At 37.6% G+C, this 21327-nt stretch overlaps 2 protein-coding genes across 23 annotated transcripts in view; one reads left to right on the plus strand and one right to left on the minus strand.

Moving 5' to 3' along the window:
• The window catches only part of LOC137177370 (uncharacterized), a 173001-nt gene that overhangs the window by 90048 nt on the left and 61626 nt on the right, over positions 1–21327 (plus strand). The gene's annotated exons all lie outside the window — the stretch shown is intronic.
• Positions 1–21327, minus strand: part of LOC137177368 (NLR family CARD domain-containing protein 3-like) — a 78440-nt gene that overhangs the window by 46699 nt on the left and 10414 nt on the right. For 18 of the 22 annotated variants that reach the window (XM_067583617.1, XM_067583619.1, XM_067583616.1 and 15 more), the window contains 6 exons: positions 18274–18383; positions 16341–18189; positions 14903–15076; positions 8567–8743; positions 5554–5730; positions 2557–2733 (listed from right to left, as the gene is read on the minus strand). In XM_067583617.1, the coding sequence (XP_067439718.1) occupies positions 2557–2733; positions 5554–5730; positions 8567–8743; positions 14903–15076; positions 16341–18189; positions 18274–18383 (2664 nt within the window). The remainder of the gene's footprint in view (positions 1–2556; positions 2734–5553; positions 5731–8566; positions 8744–14902; positions 15077–16340; positions 18190–18273; positions 18384–21327) is intronic. The other 4 variants (XM_067583624.1, XM_067583633.1, XM_067583635.1 and 1 more) reach the window with 4 other exon arrangements.

Raw genomic sequence — 21327 nt, forward strand, 5'->3', positions numbered from 1 at the left:
AGTTTTATTTAATGTGCACTTATTTCTCTGTAGGGATGGGTACCGAAACCCGGTATTAAACGAGCCCCGAGGATAAATGATTAAAGACTGTAGTATTGATAAGCTCCGATGTTACCGGTTCTTTTATCAGCACTTTTTAATGTTTTGGTGTAATTTATTCTCAAGCTGCAGCCTCTCCTCCACACACACACACACACACACACACACACACACACACACACACACACACACACACACACAAACACAAACACACACACAGTCAGAGGGCTACCAAGGCTGGACTGGGAGAACTGGTGTCTTTGACTGGGCCATAAGTCATTAACTAACTCACTCCCCTGCCATCGCCCAATACTTGGACTTCTGCACTTAACCGTGTTCCTTGTTAGAGCCTGACATACAGTTCATATTTGGACATGATGTAACATGTCTGCTGCTCTTCATTATATTTTCATTTATATTTCAACTGTTTTTGACAGACAGCATTATATTGACAAAACATCTTTTATTTATGTAATCTTCATCTTTTTATTTGTACCACTGATATGCCTTAAGGCTGGACAATATCTCCAGTATATTCAGATGTTACATGATATAGAGCCAGATATTATCTGAGAGTTTGCTTGTAATTCTGTGATGTAGCTCAGTTGTCTGTAACTGTTGCTGCTCCACAAAGCAAGGTTAGTAAGTTTACCACATCACTTTAAAAATGGTAAAACTGCTGAAATTTGCTTTGTTATCATGAACTTGAATTGTCAATCATAATTGAATCATATCCAAATAGCTCATTCAAATGTTGCTTTACAGATTCAAAACACTATCATGATGATGTCATCTTTTCACACTTATCTGCCTAACTTTCTAATCCTGCTTTGTGGAACAGTCCTCTGGTTAAAAGCTGCTTAACAGCAAATGATGCAGTTTTATTCAACTGAACTCTTCTGTTCTGGTCACCTGCTTTGGTTTTCTAAACACTGTTTCATATTTTTAAATAAATTGTTAGTCAAAAAAGGTGATACTGTATAGTTGATCATGTCAATATTTCTGAGCCTAAGTGCCTTGTACTACTATTTCCATCAAAAAGCCAAAGACAGTTTGAGAGAGAACGCTCTGTTTCAGCTTTTTGTTTAACATGCAATTGTTCTGCATGTGAACTTTCCAACTTTATATTCAAATATAAAGTCAAGTGCAATAAGAAGCTGTGTTTTTTTCTCTTACATTGTAATTACATGATTGAAATATCAGTGATTTAGCTCTGTTCTTCATTCCTAAAGAACATTTTGTTCTGGTTTGCATTATGTGCTTGTAGCCAGCTTTGGACACAGATTTTATGAAGAATGACAACCAGGTCTATTAAAACCTTTTTCTAAACAAAAGTGTCTTTAATTATATGTATTATGACTATTCCTATGTGTTTAACCTGCTAAGTCAGTATTCATTTAGGTTAAAAATAGGTTTACTAAAATGTTTGTAAAAAAAATACAAACTAAATAGTTCAATCAAACAAATCTGTCAACTGTAAGATACTGTAAAAGAAAAAAAAACAGTTCTATTAATAAAGCAATGAAAAACCAGATCATACTGTATTTTTCATTAACAGCATGAAACCGTAAACTCGAGTAACATTAAAAAAATGTTAATTTTACAGTAACTTAATGGCAACCCTGCTGCCAGTTGTTGAATGTTTTTACAGGAAGTTTTAACAGTGTGTGTGTAGAGGTGTGTGTGTTTCTACTGTAGCAGCCTGGTGTCATCAGGAGATTTAATGAAGGTAAACACAGTGAACGGTGGTGCGTAACGGCACTGCGCTCTGGCGCAGCACTTCTCAGAGGCTGCAGATTTATCAACATATCAGTCCTGCTGACTTCAGATGCTGCAGGGATTTAATGAAGTGAAGGAGAAGCTTTTCATACAGTATAAACAGCTGTGGACAACAGATACTGTAACAATCAGCCACATTCATTTATACATCACTGCACACTGATTTACTGACTTTCCTGCTTTAACCACATGAAACCTTATTTTCTGTGCACATGTTGGTTGGAGAGTGTTTAACTGAAATAAATGATTTATATTTGAAGCATTAATCTGTTGTTGCAGCACGTCTGCATCCAGTAGACTATTTAGTATGAAACACAGGCGCCTGATACTGTATCAGTAGCCTATGTGACGCTCACAAAAACAAAGGGATTTTATGAGGATGACGTATGACTGCAGCGTTCTACTATAGTCATACGTCATTGTTAAGTTTTAACAACAGCTGACATTTTTGATCTTTCAGCACAAAATGAAGTTATTTGTCCACAAATATTTGGTGAACATTGTGGCTAATCAACATGGTCAGAAAATGACTCAGAAAAATATGAAATATCTCAAAAATGCCAAAATACACTGGAGGGAGGCTTTAAATAGTATTTAAATGTTTGAAAACAACATTTGAATGTGTAAATCTGAAGGAGATTTTACCTCATAAAAATCATCCTTATGTCTGCAGTTTAGTGTCACCACAACTTTCACATCATATTAATCTCAGCACACAAGTAAGAAATGGTGTCTGACCTCAGAGTCTCCAGTCTACAGTCTGGACTCTCCAGAAAATCAAACGGCAGCTTTGTTCTTGAACTGTTGAGACTCTTGCTGTCACTCAGCTCCAGCTCTCTCAGATGGGAGGGGTTGGACTTCAGAGCTGAGAGCAGAGAAGCACAGCTGATCTCTGACAAACTGCAGCTCTTCAATCTGAATAAAGAAGAAATCATGTAGCGTTAGAAGCAGATTACATGGGTGCAAGAGCTCCGTCTACAGACGGATTTCCATCAACAGTGAATTATTTGTTCCATCATAGTCTGTTTATTTTTACCACTAACACAAAAAAGATTTTACTCTGCCACCACATTTCTGCTTTTTTCACTTTGTAAACGATTAAACGGCAAGGGAAAGAGACGTTGGTTGTTCCAGACATCAACGCTTGTTCCAGCTTCCTGCGGTTGTTTATGCATCGATTTATACGTCTGTTTTCTCCAAAATAATCAAAGTTATGGCAGTTTTATTTAATGTGCACTTATTTCTCTGTAGGGATGGGTACCGAAACCCGGTATTAAACGAGCCCCGAGGATAAATGATTAAAGACTGTAGTATTGATAAGCTCCGATGTTACCGGTTCTTTTATCAGCACTTTTTAATGTTTTGGTGTAATTTATTCTCAAACTGCAGCCTCTCCTCCACACACACACACACACACACACACACACACACACACAGTCAGAGGGCTATCAAGGCTGGACTGGGAGAACTGGTGTCTCTGACTGGGCCATAAGTCATTAACTAACTCACTCCCCTGCCATCGCCCAATACTTGGACTTCTGCACTTAACCGTGTTCCTTGTTAGAGCCTGACATACAGTTCATATTTGGACATGATGTAACATGTCTGCTGCTGTTTATTATATTTTCATTTATATTTCAACTGTTTTTGACAGACAGCATTATAATGACAAAACATCTTTTATTTATGTAATCTTCATCTTTTTATTTGTACCACTGATATGCCTTAAGGCTGGACAATATCTCCAGTATATTCAGATGTTACATGATATAGAGCCAGATATTATCGGAGAGTTTGCTTGTAATTCTGTGATGTAGCTCAGTTGTCTGTAACTGTTGCTGCTCCACAAAGCAAGGTTAGTAAGTTTACCACATGACTTTAAAAATGGTAAAACTGCTGAAATTTGCTTTGTTATCATGAACTTGAATTGTCAATCATAATTGAATCATATCCAAATAGCTCATTCAAATGTTGCTTTACAGATTCAAAACACTATCATGATGATGTCATCTTTTCACACTTATCTGCCTAACTTTCTAATCCTGCTTTGTGGAACAGTCCTCTGGTTAAAAGCTGCTTAACAGCAAATGATGCAGTTTTATTCAACTGAACTCTTCTGTTCTGGTCACCTGCTTTGGTTTTCTAAACACTGTTTCATATTTTGAAATATATTGTTAGTCAAAAAAGGTGATACTGTATAGTTGATCATGTCAATATTTCTGAGCCTAAGTGCCTTGTACTACTATTTCCATCAAAAAGCCAAAGACAGTTTGAGAGAGAACGCTCTGTTTCAGCTTTTTGTTTAACATGCAATTGTTCTGCATGTGAACTTTCCAACTTTATATTCAAATAAAAAGTCAAGTGCAATAAGAAGCTGTGTTTTTTTCTCTTACATTGTAATTACATGATTGAAATATCAGTGATTTAGCTCTGTTCTTCATTCCTAAAGAACATTTTGTTCTGGTTTGCATTATGTGCTTGTAGCCAGCTTTGGACAGAGATTTTATGAAGAATGACAACCAGGTCTATTAAAACCTTTTTCTAAACAAAAGTGTCTTTAATTGTATGTATTGTGACTATTCCTCTGTGTTTAACCTGCTAAGTCAGTATTCATTTAGGTTAAAAATAGGTTTATTAAAATGTTTGTAAAAAAAATACAAACTAAATAGTTCAATCAAACAAATCTGTCAACTGTAAGATACTGTAAAAGAAAAAAAAACAGTTCTATTAATAAAGCAATGAAAAACCAGATCATACTGTATTTTTCATTAACAGCATGAAACCGTAAACTCGAGTAACAGTAAAAAAAATGTTAATTTTACAGTAACTTAATGGCAACCCTGCTGCCAGTTGTTGAATGTTTTTACAGGAAGTTTTAACAGTGTGTGTGTAGAGGTGTGTGTGTTTCTACTGTAGCAGCCTGGTGTCATCAGGAGATTTCATGAAGGTAAACACAGTGAACGGTGGTGCGTAACGGCACTGCGCTCTGGCGCAGCACTTCTCAGAGGCTGCAGATTTATCAACATATCAGTCCTGCTGACTTCAGATGCTGCAGGGATTTAATGAAGTGAAGGAGAAGCTTTGCATACAGTATAAACAGCTGTGGACAACAGATACTGTAACAATCACCCACATTCATTTATACATCACTGCACACTGATTTACTGACTTTCCTGCTTTAACCACATGAAACCTTATTTTCTGTGCACATGTTGGTTGGAGAGTGTTTAACTGAAATAAATGATTTATATTTGAAGCATTAATCTGTTGTTGCAGCACGTCTGCATCCAGTAGACTATTTAGTATGAAACACAGGCGCCTGATACTGTATCAGTAGCCTATGTGACGCTCACAAAAACAAAGGGATTTTATGAGGATGACGTATGACTGCAGCGTTCTACTATAGTCATACGTCATTGTTCAGTTTTAACAACAGCTGACGTTTTTGACCTTTGAGCACAAAATGAAGTTATTTGTCCACAAATATTTGGTGAACATTGTGGCTAATCAACATGGTCAGAAAATGACTCAGAAAAATATGAAATATCTCAAAAATGCCAAAATACACTGGAGGGAGGCTTTAAATAGTATTTAAATGTTTGAAAACAACATTTGAATGTGTAAATCTGAAGGAGATTTTACCTCATAAAAATCATCCTTATGTCTGCAGTTTAGTGTCACCACAACTTTCACATCATATTAATCTCAGCACACAAGTAAGAAATGGTGTCTGACCTCAGAGTCTCCAGTCTACAGTGTGGACTCTCCAGAAAATCAAACTGCAGATTCCTTCCTGAACCGTCCCGACTGGAGTTGTAGCTCAGATCAAGCTCTCTCAGATGGGAGGGGTTGGACTTCAGAGTTGAGAGCAGAGATGCACAGCTGATCTCTGACAAACTGCAGCTCTTCAATCTGAATAAAGAAGAAATCATGTAGCGTTAGAAGCAGTTTACATGGGTGCAAGAGCTCTGTCTACAGACGGATTTCCATCAAAAGTGAATTATTTGTTCCATCATAGTCTGTTTGTTTTTACCACTAACACAAAAAAGATTTTACTCTGCCACCACATTTCTGCTTTTTTCACTTTGTAAACGATTAAACGGCGAGGGAAAGAGACGTTGGTTGTTCCAGACATCAACGCTTGTTCCAGCTTCCTGCGGTTGTTTATGCATCGATTTATACGTCTGTTTTCTCCAAAATAATCAAAGTTATGGCAGTTTTATTTAATGTGCACTTATTTCTCTGTAGGGATGGGTACCGAAACCCGGTATTAAACGAGCCCCGAGGATAAATTTTTAAAGACTGTAGTATTGATAAACTCCGATGTTACCGGTTCTTTTATCAGCACTTTTTAATGTTTTGGTGTAATTTATTCTCAAACTGCAGCCTCTCCTCCACACACACACACACACACACACACACACACACACACACACACACACACACACACAGTCAGAGGACTACCAAGGCTGGACTGGGAGAACTGGTGTCTTTGACTGGGCCATAAGTTATTAACTAACTCACTCCCCTGCCATCGCCCAATACTTGGACTTCTGCACTTAACCGTGTTCCTTGTTAGAGCCTGACATACAGTTCATATTTGGACATGATGTAACATGTCTGCTGCTGTTCATTATATTTTCATTTATATTTCAACTGTTTTTGACAGACAGCATTATATTGACAAAACATCTTTCATTTATGTAATCTTCATCTTTTTATTTGTACCACTGATATGCCTTAAGGCTGGACAATATCTCCAGTATATTCAGATGTTACATGATATAGAGCCAGATATTATCTGAGAGTTTGCTTGTAATTCTGTGATGTAGCTCAGTTGTCTGTAACTGTTGCTGCTCCACAAAGCAAGGTTAGTAAGTTTACCACATGACTTTAAAAATGGTAAAACTGCTGAAATTTGCTTTGTTATCATGAACTTGAATTGTCAATCATAATTGAATCATATCCAAATAGCTCATTCAAATGTTGCTTTACAGATTCAAAACACTATCATGATGATGTCATCTTTTCACACTTATCTGCTTAACTTTCTAATCCTGCTTTGTGGAACAGTCCTCTGGTTAAAAGCTGCTTAACAGCAAATGATGCAGTTTTATTCAACTGAACTCTTCTGTTCTGGTCACCTGCTTTGGTTTTCTAAACACTGTTTCATATTTTGAAATATATTGTTAGTCAAAAAGGTGATACTGTATAGTTGATCATGTCAATATTTCTGAGCCTAAGTGCCTTGTACTACTATTTCCATCAAAAAGCCAAAGACAGTTTGAGAGAGAACGCTCTGTTTCAGCTTTTTGTTTAACATGCAATTGTTCTGCATGTGAACTTTCCAACTTTATATTCAAATAAAAAGTCAAGTGCAATAAGAAGCTGTGTTTTTTTCTCTTACATTGTAATTACATGATTGAAAATATCAATGATTTAGCTCTGTTCTTCATTCCTAAAGAACATTTTGTTCTGGTTTGCATTATGTGCTTGTAGCCAGCTTTGGACAGAGATTTTATGAAGAATGACAACCAGGTCTATTAAAACCTTTTTCTTAACAAAAGTGTCTTTAATTGTATATATTGTGACTATTCCTATGTGTTTAACCTGCTAAGTCAGTATTCATTTAGGTTAAAAATAGGTTTATTAAAATGTTTGTAAAAAAAATACAAACTAAATAGTTCAATCAAACAAATCTGTCAACTGTAAGATACTGTAAAAGAAAAAAAACAGTTATATTAATAAAGCAATGAAAAACCAGATCATACTGTATTTTTCATTAACAGCATGAAACCGTAAACTTTAGTAACAGTAAAAAAATGTTAATTTTACAGTAACTTAATGGCAACCCTGCTGCCAGTTGTTGAATGTTCTTACAGGAAGTTTTAACAGTGTGTGTGTAGAGGTGTGTGTGTTTCTACTGTAGCAGCCTGGTGTCATCAGGAGATTTAATGAAGGTAAACACAGTGAACGGTGGTGCGTAACGGCACTGCGCTCTGGCGCAGCACTTCTCAGAGGCTGCAGATTTATCAACATATCAGTCCTGCTGACTTCAGATGCTGCAGGGATTTAATGAAGTGAAGGAGAAGCTTTTCATACAGTAGAAACAGCTGTGGACAACAGATACTGTAACAATCACCCACATTCATTTATACATCACTGCACACTGATTTACTGACTTTCCTGCTTTAACCACATGAAACCTTATTTTCTGTGCACATGTTGGTTGGAGAGTGTTTAACTGAAATAAATGATTTATATTTGAAGCATTAATCTGTTGTTGCAGCACGTCTGCATCCAGTAGACTATTTAGTATGAAACACAGGCGCCTGATACTGTATCAGTAGCCTATGTGACGCTCACAAAAACAAAGGGATTTTATGAGGATGACGTATGACTGCAGCGTTCTACTATAGTCATACGTCATTGTTCAGTTTTAACAACAGCTGACATTTTTGATCTTTCAGCACAAAATGAAGTTATTTGTCCACAAATATTTGGTGAACATTGTGGCTAATCAACATGGTCAGAAAATGACTCAGAAAAATATGAAATATCTCAAAAATGCCAAAATACACTGGAGGGAGGCTTTAAATAGTATTTAAATGTTTGAAAACAACATTTGAATGTGTAAATCTGAAGGAGATTTTACCTCATAAAAATCATCCTTATGTCTGCAGTTTAGTGTCACCACAACTTTCACATCATATTAATCTCAGCACACAAGTAAGAAATGGTGTCTGACCTCAGAGTCTCCAGTCTACAGTCTGGACTCTCCAGAAAATCAAACTGCAGATTCTTTTCTGAACGGTCCCGACTGTAGTCTTCACTCAGATCCAGCTCTCTCAGATGGGAGGGGTTGGACTTCAGAGCTGAGAGCAGAGAAGCACAGCTGATCTCTGACAAACTGCAGCTCTTCAATCTGAATAAAGAAGAAATCATGTAGCGTTAGAAGCAGATTACATGGGTGCAAGAGCTCCGTCTACAGGCGGATTTCCATCAACAGTGAATTATTTGTTCCATCATAGTCTGTTTATTTTTACCACTAACACAAAAAAGATTTTACTCTGCCACCACATTTCTGCTTTTTTCACTTTGTTTATGATTAAACGGCGAGGGAAAGAGACGTTGGTTGTTCCAGACATCAACGCTTGTTCCAGCTTCCTGCGGTTGTTTATGCATCGATTTATACGTCTGTTTCCTCCAAAATAATCAAAGGTACGGCAGTTTTATTTAATGTGCACTTATTTCTCTGTAGGGATGGGTACCGAAACCCGGTATTAAACGAGCCCCGAGGATAAATTATTCAAGACTGTAGTATTGATAAGCTCCGATGTTACCGGTTCTTTTATCAGCACTTTTTAATGTTTTGGTGTAATTTATTCTCAAACTGCAGCCTGCAGAATTCACCAAATTGCATCATTTAAAAAAACATTTTGCAGGGGGGGCATGCCTCCAGACCCCCCGAGGTGACTTCATGCCTCGACGCTCGTCGTTGGACACCAGTAGAAAAAAGTTAAGTCAAAATAAAAATTTCTCTTCAGCATCCATGAGATTATTGTGTTTGAAATCATTCAATGTTTCATAATATGTTCAGAGCTGAAGAAGGTTTAGAATGAACAAGTTTAGAAAATGGAAACTCCAAACACCTGAACCCAACAGGATGCAGGTTAAAAACTGTCAAATACAAACAGTGAAAAAGAGCTTCATTAATATTAATGACAACATGCTGCTACTTCAATAAACACACAGTGACTTAACAGTGAATTAGCCAGTGCAGCTTTTTCATCTTATATTAAGGTTTCAAATCGGCAGCTCTGATACAGTCAATAGATTAAACCACTGAAGAAGAAAATAGACGTTAATAGTAAGATACTCAGTGTGGATCAACATAACATCATCCTTATGTCTGCAGTTTAGTGTCACCACAACTTTTACATCATATTAATCTCACAGGGATTACAGCCAGGTCATGTTATTCACCTGTAATTTGTAAACCTATATTACTTGACACCTGCTAAACAAATAACACAAGATGTAAAATTTTGAGATTTCAGCATCACTTCACACATAATCATGGAGCTCTTTTTGACTGGTCCTTGGATCTTGGGCTACTCTTCTGACTCATTTTCTTACTGCTCGGTCAGCAATCTTGTGAGGAGCTCCTGTGTGTAGCCGGTTGATGGTGGAGTGAAGCTGCTTCCACTTGCAGATAATGGTCCCAATGGTGCTTATGGGAACATTTAGGAGTTGAGAAATCAGTCAGTAACCTGTGCCATTCCTGTTGCTCAACAATCTTGTTGTGAAGGTTTTGGGAGAGCTCTTTGTCTCTAATCATCATGAGATGGTTCTTGCATGACAGCTTGGTAACAAATAATATCTTCACAGATGTCTAACCCTTTTTAAAAGAGTGGAAGTGCTAACAGCCACATGCACTAACCCAGCTGATTGTAATTAGCACAGGTAAGAGGACTAATTAATGGAATCACCTGGTTCAGTGCTTTTTCTTACTGCCTGTTCAATACTTTTGTCCTGTGTCATTCCAATTCAATGCACATAAGTGTTTTGTTGATTGGGATGTTATGATTTCTTTAGCTGTGTTGCCTTATTGATTTAATACCAATGTCTGCTCTTAATTTCATATGGATAGCTGCACTGGAAATATGTCTCCCGAAAAAAGGTTGATGTGTTGAATACTTATTTCCCCCGCTGTACATTTATATTTTCTTATTGATTAATGATTATTATACACATAAGATTAAGGGAAGACAACGCACCTGAAATAATTATATTTGTTCTGACTTATTACATGAGTTTGCCTAATTTGCATAATTTCATATTAAAAATTAAAGGTTATAATACAGAAATATATTGGATGAGAGTGTATATTACTAAGTTTCATTTTGATAGAAGAACATGGATTATTTTGTCCTTATTCAACTGTGGTGCCTTAAAACACATCCACCCTCATCCATGTTTAGGTTATTAAGAAATTTCACATAGGCTTGGCTCTGCTGCAAATTGAGCCTACTGGTATAGAAAAAATAGATGATATAAATTAGGGATGTCAATGATTCATCGATTATGGGTTAATTGCCATTAATAATTCAACTGATTGAGTTACAGGTGTTTCTGGTGACCGCCCGTAAGGGCCGCACAAGCTGTAAAACGAACGCACCTCCCTGCCTTCCGACGAAGAAAAACAGTTGCAGACTCGCAGTGAGCCTCAATCTGCTCACTGTGTCGTCTGGTTGAACTCTGAAGCATAAAGCTGTGAAAACTCCACGGAGTTGTTGTCTGGCGGCTATGCGGTTTAGCTATCTGAGGCTCATGCTAACACTAAACTAACATGTTGAACAGAAGCAGCTGCTCGGTTAATGCAGGCTGAGAGCTGACTGTCACACAGCAGGACTCTAATTACACATGCTTCCAACAAAATCAACACAAAAGTGATGAACTGTCTAAGCGACACTCCCCTGATCTGAATATAAATGCATTTTAGCGGTGACAGTAAATGGACAGATAAAGTCACAGCAACAGTATTGTTTCATCCCCGGGACATCCGTCCAGCTGAGCAGCTGTTTCCAGCAGCTGGACTAATGTTAGCTACAGTAAACACACGTCACTCCATCATATAGATCAGGTCTGCAGATTGTTTTATATAAAACTAACCAGATGATGTCTGTTGTGGGGAGATTGGGGTAACCTGTTTCACATTTACATTGTTACACTACAATGTCCACTGTACCAACAAATTATATGCATTTATTTTAGTCTAAAATACAAAATGTGTAATATTTCACTTACTATTGTATATCTGAGCAGGCTGCAAGTTATATACTGTAGATAAACACCCACTATACACTATGTACTATACATAAAGTAACATCATTTTACCATTTACCATTACCTATGTTTGACACAAAATAAGAGTAGACTACATTAGGAGTTAAAAGAAAAAAATAAGCAAACACCAGGTTACTTAAATGATAAATAACACAAATAATGACTTAATTTAGAAATTACAGAGCTCACGTCTGTTGCTATTCAACAACTGGCCGCCAATATCCAAAGCATTAAACACAGCAAACAGCTGCACAACTTCCAGCTTCACTAGAGGACAGCCAGAGCGCCCCCGCCGGCGGGAGCAGCGCTGCCGTCGTAGAAGCAAACGCGTCACAGGGTATTTAACACGGAAGAGTATAATCACACCACGTACCGTTTTGTTCAGAAGAAGCTCGGCTAGTAAGCTAGCGTAACCATTTCTACCTAAACGAAACACAAGTCAAACACCAAGCAACTGTGAGCGTGTAACAAAAAGCGCCCCTGATATCTTTCATTTCACGCTATCCACACACACATCAAATGAATCCTGAGATTTCACAGATTCCAGAAATATAACTCCTATCACTACCCGACCAAAACTCACTGGAAAAAACGTCGAAGTAATATAGAAAAACCTCCGTTTTTAAATTAACAACTACAAATTGTGTCTTACCTTTGCTGTTTCTGTAATCAAAAGTTGCGTCTGGCCGCACAAAACCACTAGTAATGGCTACTCCAATGTCTCTGGGTCATTTTGAGTTGATTACAGCCTTTCTGTATCCACTTTCCCGGTAGGAAGGACAGAGTGAAATCGGCCATCGTCTAAGCCTTCCATGCGAACACACGGTCTATGTCTCCATCTAGTGGTTGAATCGTAGTACTGACACAGATTCAGTCAAAAGCAATCGATAGTGGAGTTTGTGAGCTTTGATTAGAGGCCTAAACCGTCCAAATATGGTCCAAATCGACCAATGGTTTCCGGAGATATTGATGCGTATTGCTCAGGTTAGCTGAGATCGTTGCTCAGATTACATTAGGATTACATCACATTTGATGTAATTACAAATAGCTAATTTGGAATTTTTTCTCCACTAAAACTTATCTAACTTTGCTCTGCTTCACCTTCTTAGCATCAAAATGATGCTAAGAAGGTGATGTTCACATGTTTTATGGTTTACTAGAGGTTTTGGGCTGCAACTCCATCATTTCAAAGGGGATATTCACTATAATACTGTTAAGTTGGGTTTTTTTTGTGGAAATGAAATCTTTCATTTATGCCATGTTCCATCTTCATTTACTCTGACCCAGTAACATCTATACTGATGCTTACACCTCTGCACAAATCTCACAAGTGTGACCTTTATTATGATATAGAAAGTGTTCATATAAACCTTGTAGTTACAGAGATATACTGTATTTATTATGAGTATGCCATTTTCGAGCAGGGGCCTGAGTCAGAGGCCTAGGGCTTAAGAGGTTAATTAGATCAGACTAGATGTCTTGGACAAACCTAACAATTAATTAACATTTAACCAAAATTGCTGGAGCCTTCAATGGTAAATAACCTGTAACTTTATCCTACAAATCAGAATCAGAATCATCTTTATTGGCCAAGTATGTTTACACATACAAGCAATTTGACTCCGCTTTAGTGGCTCTCAATGTTCTTACACAGAATAACAACACAACAATCTTCAGAAATATACACAAGGAATGACTATATACAGGTGAATCTGTTTCTGTGAACTGTAAACAGGATTCAAATAGTGTAACGAAGTGAATAGTGTGAGGATTGATGAGATAAATATTAAATGGTAAAAAAAATGACGTTACTTCATATACATATATTAGGTGGTTATGTACAGTATATTCAGCCTGTTAATACACCCACCGGGCGCACGGGCCAACAGTTAGGTCTACAGCCTACAGGACACAATTAAACATCTATCTGCTTGTTATTTTCTTTTAATAATAATGTTTAATTTACTTGCAATTAGTAGGATAAACGTGAACTTGCCCAGCGCCAAGCTAACGTTAGCTGACCAACTACCATCTGTAGCAAACCGTTATTTATCTGTCCATCGTTTATGTTTTCATATTATTCATATTATTGTTGAACTTTCAACAACAATAATATGAATCTTACCATTTTTATTCCATCATGTTGAATTCCGATGTTTGTTCTGTCACTCAGAACTATGAGCTAAAGTTGAGCGATGCTCTGTGTTTAGATATTCCGCGCTGTCTGTGTCACGTGATTCATGCAAACAATCACATTGGCTACTGAGATGTGACAATCTACGAAGAACATCTGGTTGATGCAGCTCTCACTGTTTTTTTTTTACACCATCAAAATCCACAAACGAAATACAGAATGAATAGGAAGTTTCTCTCTCATTCTTTCTTTTTTTTCTCCTCGGATCTACACTGATCTCATAAATGGCCTCTATGGACACAACATTCAGACACCTATTCATGTCAACACAGATAAATAAAATGCTGCTGACTGTAAAATGGATCAAATTAAACATGTTGGATTAAAAGCTTATGTATTACTTTTATTTATCTTCTTCCTGTAAATGGTAACAGGAAATTAATATTTTCCTCCTACTGAGGAACTTATTTCCAACCACAGATTTACTCTCATCATCACCGCTGACTAACAGTGATCAGTGCCAAACACCAGACTTTCACATGACTTCCCTTCTATCTGGTGGTGCAGCTACACAAAGTGACATCATTTTCTGCCAGGAAGCATCATGCACATGTTGAAGTGTAGCAGCTAAAACACGACTTGAGATACAAACTGCATTTGGAAATATGATTTGCTCTCTTTGTCTGTACTCCTGTGTGAGAGTATTAAAGTGTGTGTGAGAGAGACTTTATGTATAAGTTCCTACAAAATAGTGTGTTATCAATATTTAATATATAAGACATTATTCATGAATATGCAATGAAAGTCTTGAACTTTTTTCCCATTTGGTTTATAGATTTGAGTTTCACACACGTACCAAAAATTATAAACATTAAATTGGTCTAACATAAAGTTGTCCAATAATTTCTTACAAATATCAGACCCTTTCGATGGTAGACTGAATTCAAATTGAAATCAACTGTTCAGGCATTTTGGATTTTAAACATTTTAGTGATTTGTGAAATACAAATGAATCAAATTAAATGTGAAACTTCTATTATGAATTTAAATAACTGGGTACATACAAGACATACAAGAGGAAAACGCAGTCGGTGAACTGACCTCAGAGTCTCCAGTCTACAGTTTGGACTCTCCAGTCCAGCAGACAGAATCAATCCTGAGTCCTTCAGGTTGGAGTTTTCACTCAGGTCAAGCTCTCTGAGATGGGAGGGGTTGGACTTCAGAGCTGAGGCCACAACTTCACAGTGAGTCTTTGAGAGTCCACAGTCCTTAAGCCTGTTATTACAAATTATATTACATTTAAATATGCTAAAATCAAACACCTCTATGATGAATATAGACACTATGCATTTTGATGACAAAGCAAATTGTGTTTTGAGGGGTCAGCAGCTCCATATAGTGCATTTATGGTAAAATGCTGTCTGTTGTGATAAAATGATGACTGTCAAAACACAAATCCTTAAGTCCTGAAGTTCTTTTGCTGGATTTGTATTAAAACTAGAAGGTGAAGGATAAACTGTAAAATGTAACATTGTTTATAATTAAACAGAATAACTGTGTTCATAAGTGTAAACACATCAACTACAAAGTTTTTCTTGCTCTCAAAGTTTTGGTTACAACTGAAGAACAATTGTTGTGAGAATAACTGGTTTACAATTTTGGCAACAAGCAGCTGTAACACAAGCTGAACACAATTTAACAGTTTGTAAGTTTTACAGTGTGCATGTATGTAAAGGAGGGATGTATGATATGTCAGTGGCTGATATTTTTGGCTGAGAAATGAGAAAATGTAACTACTGTATTGTTATTGTTTTGGTAATTGAATTTCAGTCAATAATTGTGTCCGATAATGCAGAGCCTTTTTACAGTGACTGTGGACTAGTGACATCATTCTAAACCTGGTTGTGAACAGGGACTTTTTAAGGTCAGGTCTTGTGTTGGTACTGGAGTGGACTGAGAGTAACAGAACAGACATGGTTTTAGAGTAGATTATAGTAGTCTGTACAGTCCTGCCTCTCTTGCCTTTCTCTCCTCTGATCTCTGTGTTGCTGCCTGTTTGCACAAGGCCAGCGTAACTTACAAACAAACATAACCTACATTGTTTTAAGATTAATAATATTGGTTATCGTATTGGTATCAGACACAACAAACATAATTATCAATCGTTGTCATTGGCCCTGAAATTCCACATCAGTGCATCTCTAATGTAAAGTGATTCACACTTTACAGCATGCACTATACATTTACATTACACTTTACTGTAATATTGATATGATTGATGTAAAGTTGGCTTTATAATGTTGATATTTTGTTTCCCAATCACTCTCAACACTGTAAAACACTCCCTTAAAAATGTTTATCTTAGTTACAGGTACAAAGAGTACAACGTTTGGAGATCAAATAGGCTCTTCAGAGTTGAGTACAGAGGCAACAGGAAGTATCTAAAACATTTTGGACTGAGCAGCTGGACATGAGAGAGATGTGTGTGTGTGTTCTGCAGTTATTGATTTATAATGTTGATAATCACATCTAGACTTACACAGCCTTTCTGCAGTTCCTCACAGCTGGGATCAGTCTCCGTCGTCCCTCATCTGATGTGTTGTACTTCTTCAGGTCCAACTCATCCAGAACCTCTTCTGACATCTGCAGCATGTAGGACAGAGCTGAGCAGTGGATCTCAGAGAGTTTCTTCTCTGATCTGTTCTCTGACTTGAGGAACTTTTGGATCTCCTGATGTACTGAGCGGTCGTTCATCTCCATCAGACAGTGGAAGATGTTGATGCTTCTGTCAGGAGAGACATTAGTATTCATCTTCTTCAGGTTGTTGACGGCTCTCTGGATGATTTCTAGACTGTTCTTTTTCCAATCCAGCAGGCCTCCTAAGAGATGCTGGTTGGACTCCAGAGAGAGACCATGAAGGAAACGAACAAACAGGTCCAGGTGGCCATTTTCACTTTCAAGAGATTTCTTCATGGCTTTCATCAGGAAGTCATCCAGAGTTGGGTCATCGTTTCTGAAATGCTTAGAAATCTTCTTAAGGAAAGACTCTGGTTTTGATTCCTCGTGTTTGTAGTCTTCTCCCAGGAAGGCCTTCAGTACCTCTGTGTTGCTGCTGGTGTAACAGTGGTACATGTAGACTGCAGCCAGAAACTCCTGAACACTCAGATGAACAAAGCTGTAGACTGTTTTCTTGAATGTCACACTCTCTGTTTTGAGGATCTCTGTACAAAATCCTGAGTACACCGAGGCCTCTTTGACATCAAGACCGCACTGCTCCAGGTCTTCTTGGTAGAATATGATGTTTCCTTTCTCTAGCTGTTCAAACGCCAGCCTCCCCAGCTTCAGAAGAACTTCCCTGTCTGCCTTCATCAGTTTCTGTGGCCTCGTTTCATGTCCCTCATTATACTTCTGCTTCTTCCTCTTTGTCTGAACCAGCAAGAAGTGTGAGTACATGTCAGTCAGGGTCTTGGGCAGCTCTCCTCTCTGGTCTGTAGTCAACATATGCTCCAGAACTGTAGCAGTGATCCAGCAGAAGACTGGGATGTGACACATGATGTGGAGGCTCCTGGATGTCTTAATGTGTGAGATGATTTTGCTGAAGAGATCTTCATCACTGAATCTCCTCCTGAAGTACTCCTCCTTTTGGGCGTCAGTGAAGCCTCGTACTTCTGTTACCCTGTGAACACATGTAGGAGGGATCTGATTGGCTGCTGCAGGTCGGGAAGTTATCCAGACGAGAGCTGAGGGAAGTAGATTCCCCTTGAAGAGGTTTGTCAACAGCACGTTGACTGATGACTTCTGTGTGACATCAGACATGATCGTCATGTTGTTGAAATCTAATGAAAGTCTGCTTTCATCCAGGCCGTCAAAGATGAACAAAACTTTACAGACAGCGAGCTTCTCTGCTGTGACCTTCTGTAATTTTGGATGGAAAACATGGATCAGCATGAGAAGACTGTACTGCTCATTTTTGATCAAGTTCAGCTCCCTGAATGAAAACAGAATCACCAGACTGACATCTTGGTTTTCCAAGCCCTCTGCCCAGTCCAGAGTAAACTTCTGCACTGAGAAGGTTTTTCCAACACCAGCAACGCCGCTCGTCAGAACAAATCTGATGTGTCCCTGTTGGTCAGGTAAGATTTTAAAGATGTCGTGACACTTGATTGGAGTGTCATGGAGGGTCTTCATCTTGGAAGCTGTCTCAAGCTGCCTCACCTCATGTTGGGTATTAACCACTTTACTCTGTCCCTCTGTGATGTAGAGCTCAGTGTAGATGCTGTTGAGGAGGATTTCACTTCCTGCTTCATCAGTTCCTTCAGTCACATGTTCACATCTCCTCCTCAGACTGATCTTATGTTCATGTAAAACCTCCTGGAGAGCAACATTCACTAAAACAGAGACAACATGTGAAACTAAACAAAGGGAATCTGACAATAATTCATTATTACCAACACAAAAACAATCAGTCTTACTTTGTACAGTGATGGTCTGACTGTCTAGATCCTTCTGGACGTCCTCCTGACACAAAGAACAGCAGGACAGCTGCTCCTCCACAGAAACACCACTCTTCCTATTCTTCTCTCTGCAAAGAAATTTCTTTATTACTAAAATGCTTCGTTGATTGTTGTTGAAAAATATCAAGATTTGTCCATGTAGGAGGACAACCGCTTGTTATTTAATTTTGTTAACTAATCTTTGATTCCTACAGATGTGCTTGGATTCCAAAGTTGTTAAGAGCAGACTCTCGGCCTGCAGAACTGACCTTTGTAACCCTCTAAGTGGGGGTTGATCAATGATGCTCAACAGACTTAGAAAGACCTCCTAAGAGATGATTTCTGATTATAAATTTGAATTATGGCCTGAACTAAAAGCATAAACTGATCCTAAGGCTACTTGGCCCGGAGAAAAACAAATCCCATCTCAGATGTAACACAGACTCTCTTATCTCACCAAAGCCATAGAGTATAACCCACATTCCTGAGGACTTTTGTGAAGCCTCCCTGCAAATCTGAGCCAAACCTGGAATTCATGTAAATTCAATGTCTAATCATTATGCAAGTTATATCATGTTATTTGTCATGTAAATACAAGAAGAATGGTATGACTTTCATAGTTGTGTGACTATCTACTAAGGAGATATTAAAACTTTGATCTTATCAACTTTTATTAACTTTATACTACATGCAACAATACTGCCTTCCAGTGACAAGAGTTAAATTCCCTTATGTTAAGAGTTGATGAATGTTTGGTAACTATGTATTTGTATTTTAAAGCACCTAAGTGTTTAACTTTTGATCTAGTAGTTGTATTGAAAGAGTGAATTTTCAGTAGTAATAGGAATGTAAAGATATAATATTTGAAGGATTTCAGTTTAAGGTTTTCTTTTATTGTTAAACAACAGTCACAATGAATAGTTCTATATTATGAAGTAAGAGTTATGTTGAACTTATATTTAAATATGTTTCTGACAGTAATCTAATCACATTCCTTACTGTAGTTCCTTTCACTATAGTATTAAACTTTATTTCAGTGTAGATGGTTTGAGACATGTAAATATTTTGAGAAAGTTGAATCAGTGAAGGTTGTATGCTTAAACATCATCAAGTATCAGTATGAAGGTTCATGTTTGTTATGTTATTTAGAAGAGCTGACTTATTATGAAACATATGTAAACTGCTTCACTGTTTTCTTGAATAGTTTTACAAATATGATACAAGCTGACAGGAAATGTTCAGACCTAGTGACTTTGAAGTGTGATTTTTGCATGTAAAAACTCAGAATTAGACTTTCCCCAAAAATCCCTTTATTTCAGAAGAAGCAAGCTGCAAAACCTCCGAGAACTCGAGGAAAATTCTTAAGACATCTCTTTCATTTGTTCTCCAACCAAGTATATGTATATTTAATCTTTTACTGAAACAAGTTTAGTTTGTTTTTGTTTTATTTGGAACATTAAGTCTCATATTTCCACATACAGTAATTTAATTTTGAAGTAAACACATACAGTATTTTATTTCGAAGTAAACGCCGCTGAGGATTTGAGCGTAGTCAGATTAAACTTTATTCGACACTCAACTCAAGTTACTTCAAGCCAACCAAAGTCTGAATCCTCAACTTAAACTCCTGAAGAGGAAAACGCTTTAATCTGGACCTCTACCTGCTTTCTGAGAGCAATACTGCAAACTAGAAGTTAAGCCGTCCTGAAGACTCTTTCAGAGCAGCCTGGAACAGCTTGACTCCCTTTTACTGGTGTTAAACACCTCTGCATCTACAAAGACGCACCCACAGTCCAAAGCCTGATCTGGGCTCTTTAACTGCCAAACAACGCTGGTGATGCTGCACCAAACAATGTTGGACCTGCCGAGATGACGTCTCTAGCACGACTGAACACCTCAACAGTAAGGCATAACATGGCTTTGTGATCAAGGGTTGATGTAGAATAATGTTAAAATTAAAAGATAGTTTCTTTAGAGAAGTTGAATTAGCTTTCCCTTAGCAACTTTATCTTAGCAAGAATTCACGATTATGAGACTGATTCACTGATCAAATTGAACAAGTGTTAGTCCTCCCTCCCGGCACTAACAAATCCTAACCAAACAGGAGGTGGTGCCCACAATAACGAGGTAATTAAATAATAAAGCATTAATACTCCTACAGCTGACACTGTCTAGAGGCTCAGACAGTCACAGAGAACAGTAAAAGTGTGTTTTATTTAAACTCTCCTGCTTTCATAAATACATATTTAAATTTTGTAAACTGACATAAAGAGATTTATTTGTCTCTCTGCTGAAAACAACCCTTAACTGTGTTCCTTATCTGTCTGTCTTACTAAACATTTAGTGATCTGCCTGTAGTTTGCTATTAACACAATCTCAACACTTCCTGCAGCTGCTTCACTGTAAAAACCTTTCATTAAAGAGAGATGATTATGTCCTTTTCTGCTTTACAGTCCTTCTGGGCAGCTTATCTTGGGTTAGTTAGGTTTGAACTGAGGTTAGAAGTGGTCTAAAACTTGTGGTAGACCAGCAGTCTAAGACACACAGCATGTAACTGTGTGTTTCATGCATTAGTAAGGTCCACTTACTAATGATTCACAGCTTTCAACTGCAAGCTCCAAAAATGTGGATCTTTGAGCTTAATTTTCTTCACCATATTTTATATAAGCAGTTAGCTGAAGAGAAAACTCAAATACACATAATCAGAGTGAGTAAAGCATTTCTACAAATAACCTTTTCACCACATGATGCACTATTATGATATGCACTGATTCAACACAACATCTGGTAGCTTATAACAGCTGACCTGAGGTGTATTTTGAGTGAAAACATGAGAAAATGAATTACACATTTGAAGCACATTCTTTCAGGTTTTGAATTGATGCAGATCTTTACAGTGACTTCAACGTCGGGGCAAAGATGTCTGAATATCTTCTTGAAGTGTAAATTCTGACATGAAGGTTCTCAGGTTGCTACAGAAATACCATCTGTAGTTTCTGGCTATAAAACGCAGATTAAGATCCATCTTAGTTT

This window comes from Thunnus thynnus, chromosome 24, assembly GCF_963924715.1.
Source record: "Thunnus thynnus chromosome 24, fThuThy2.1, whole genome shotgun sequence".
Taxonomy (NCBI): Eukaryota; Metazoa; Chordata; class Actinopteri; order Scombriformes; family Scombridae; genus Thunnus; species Thunnus thynnus.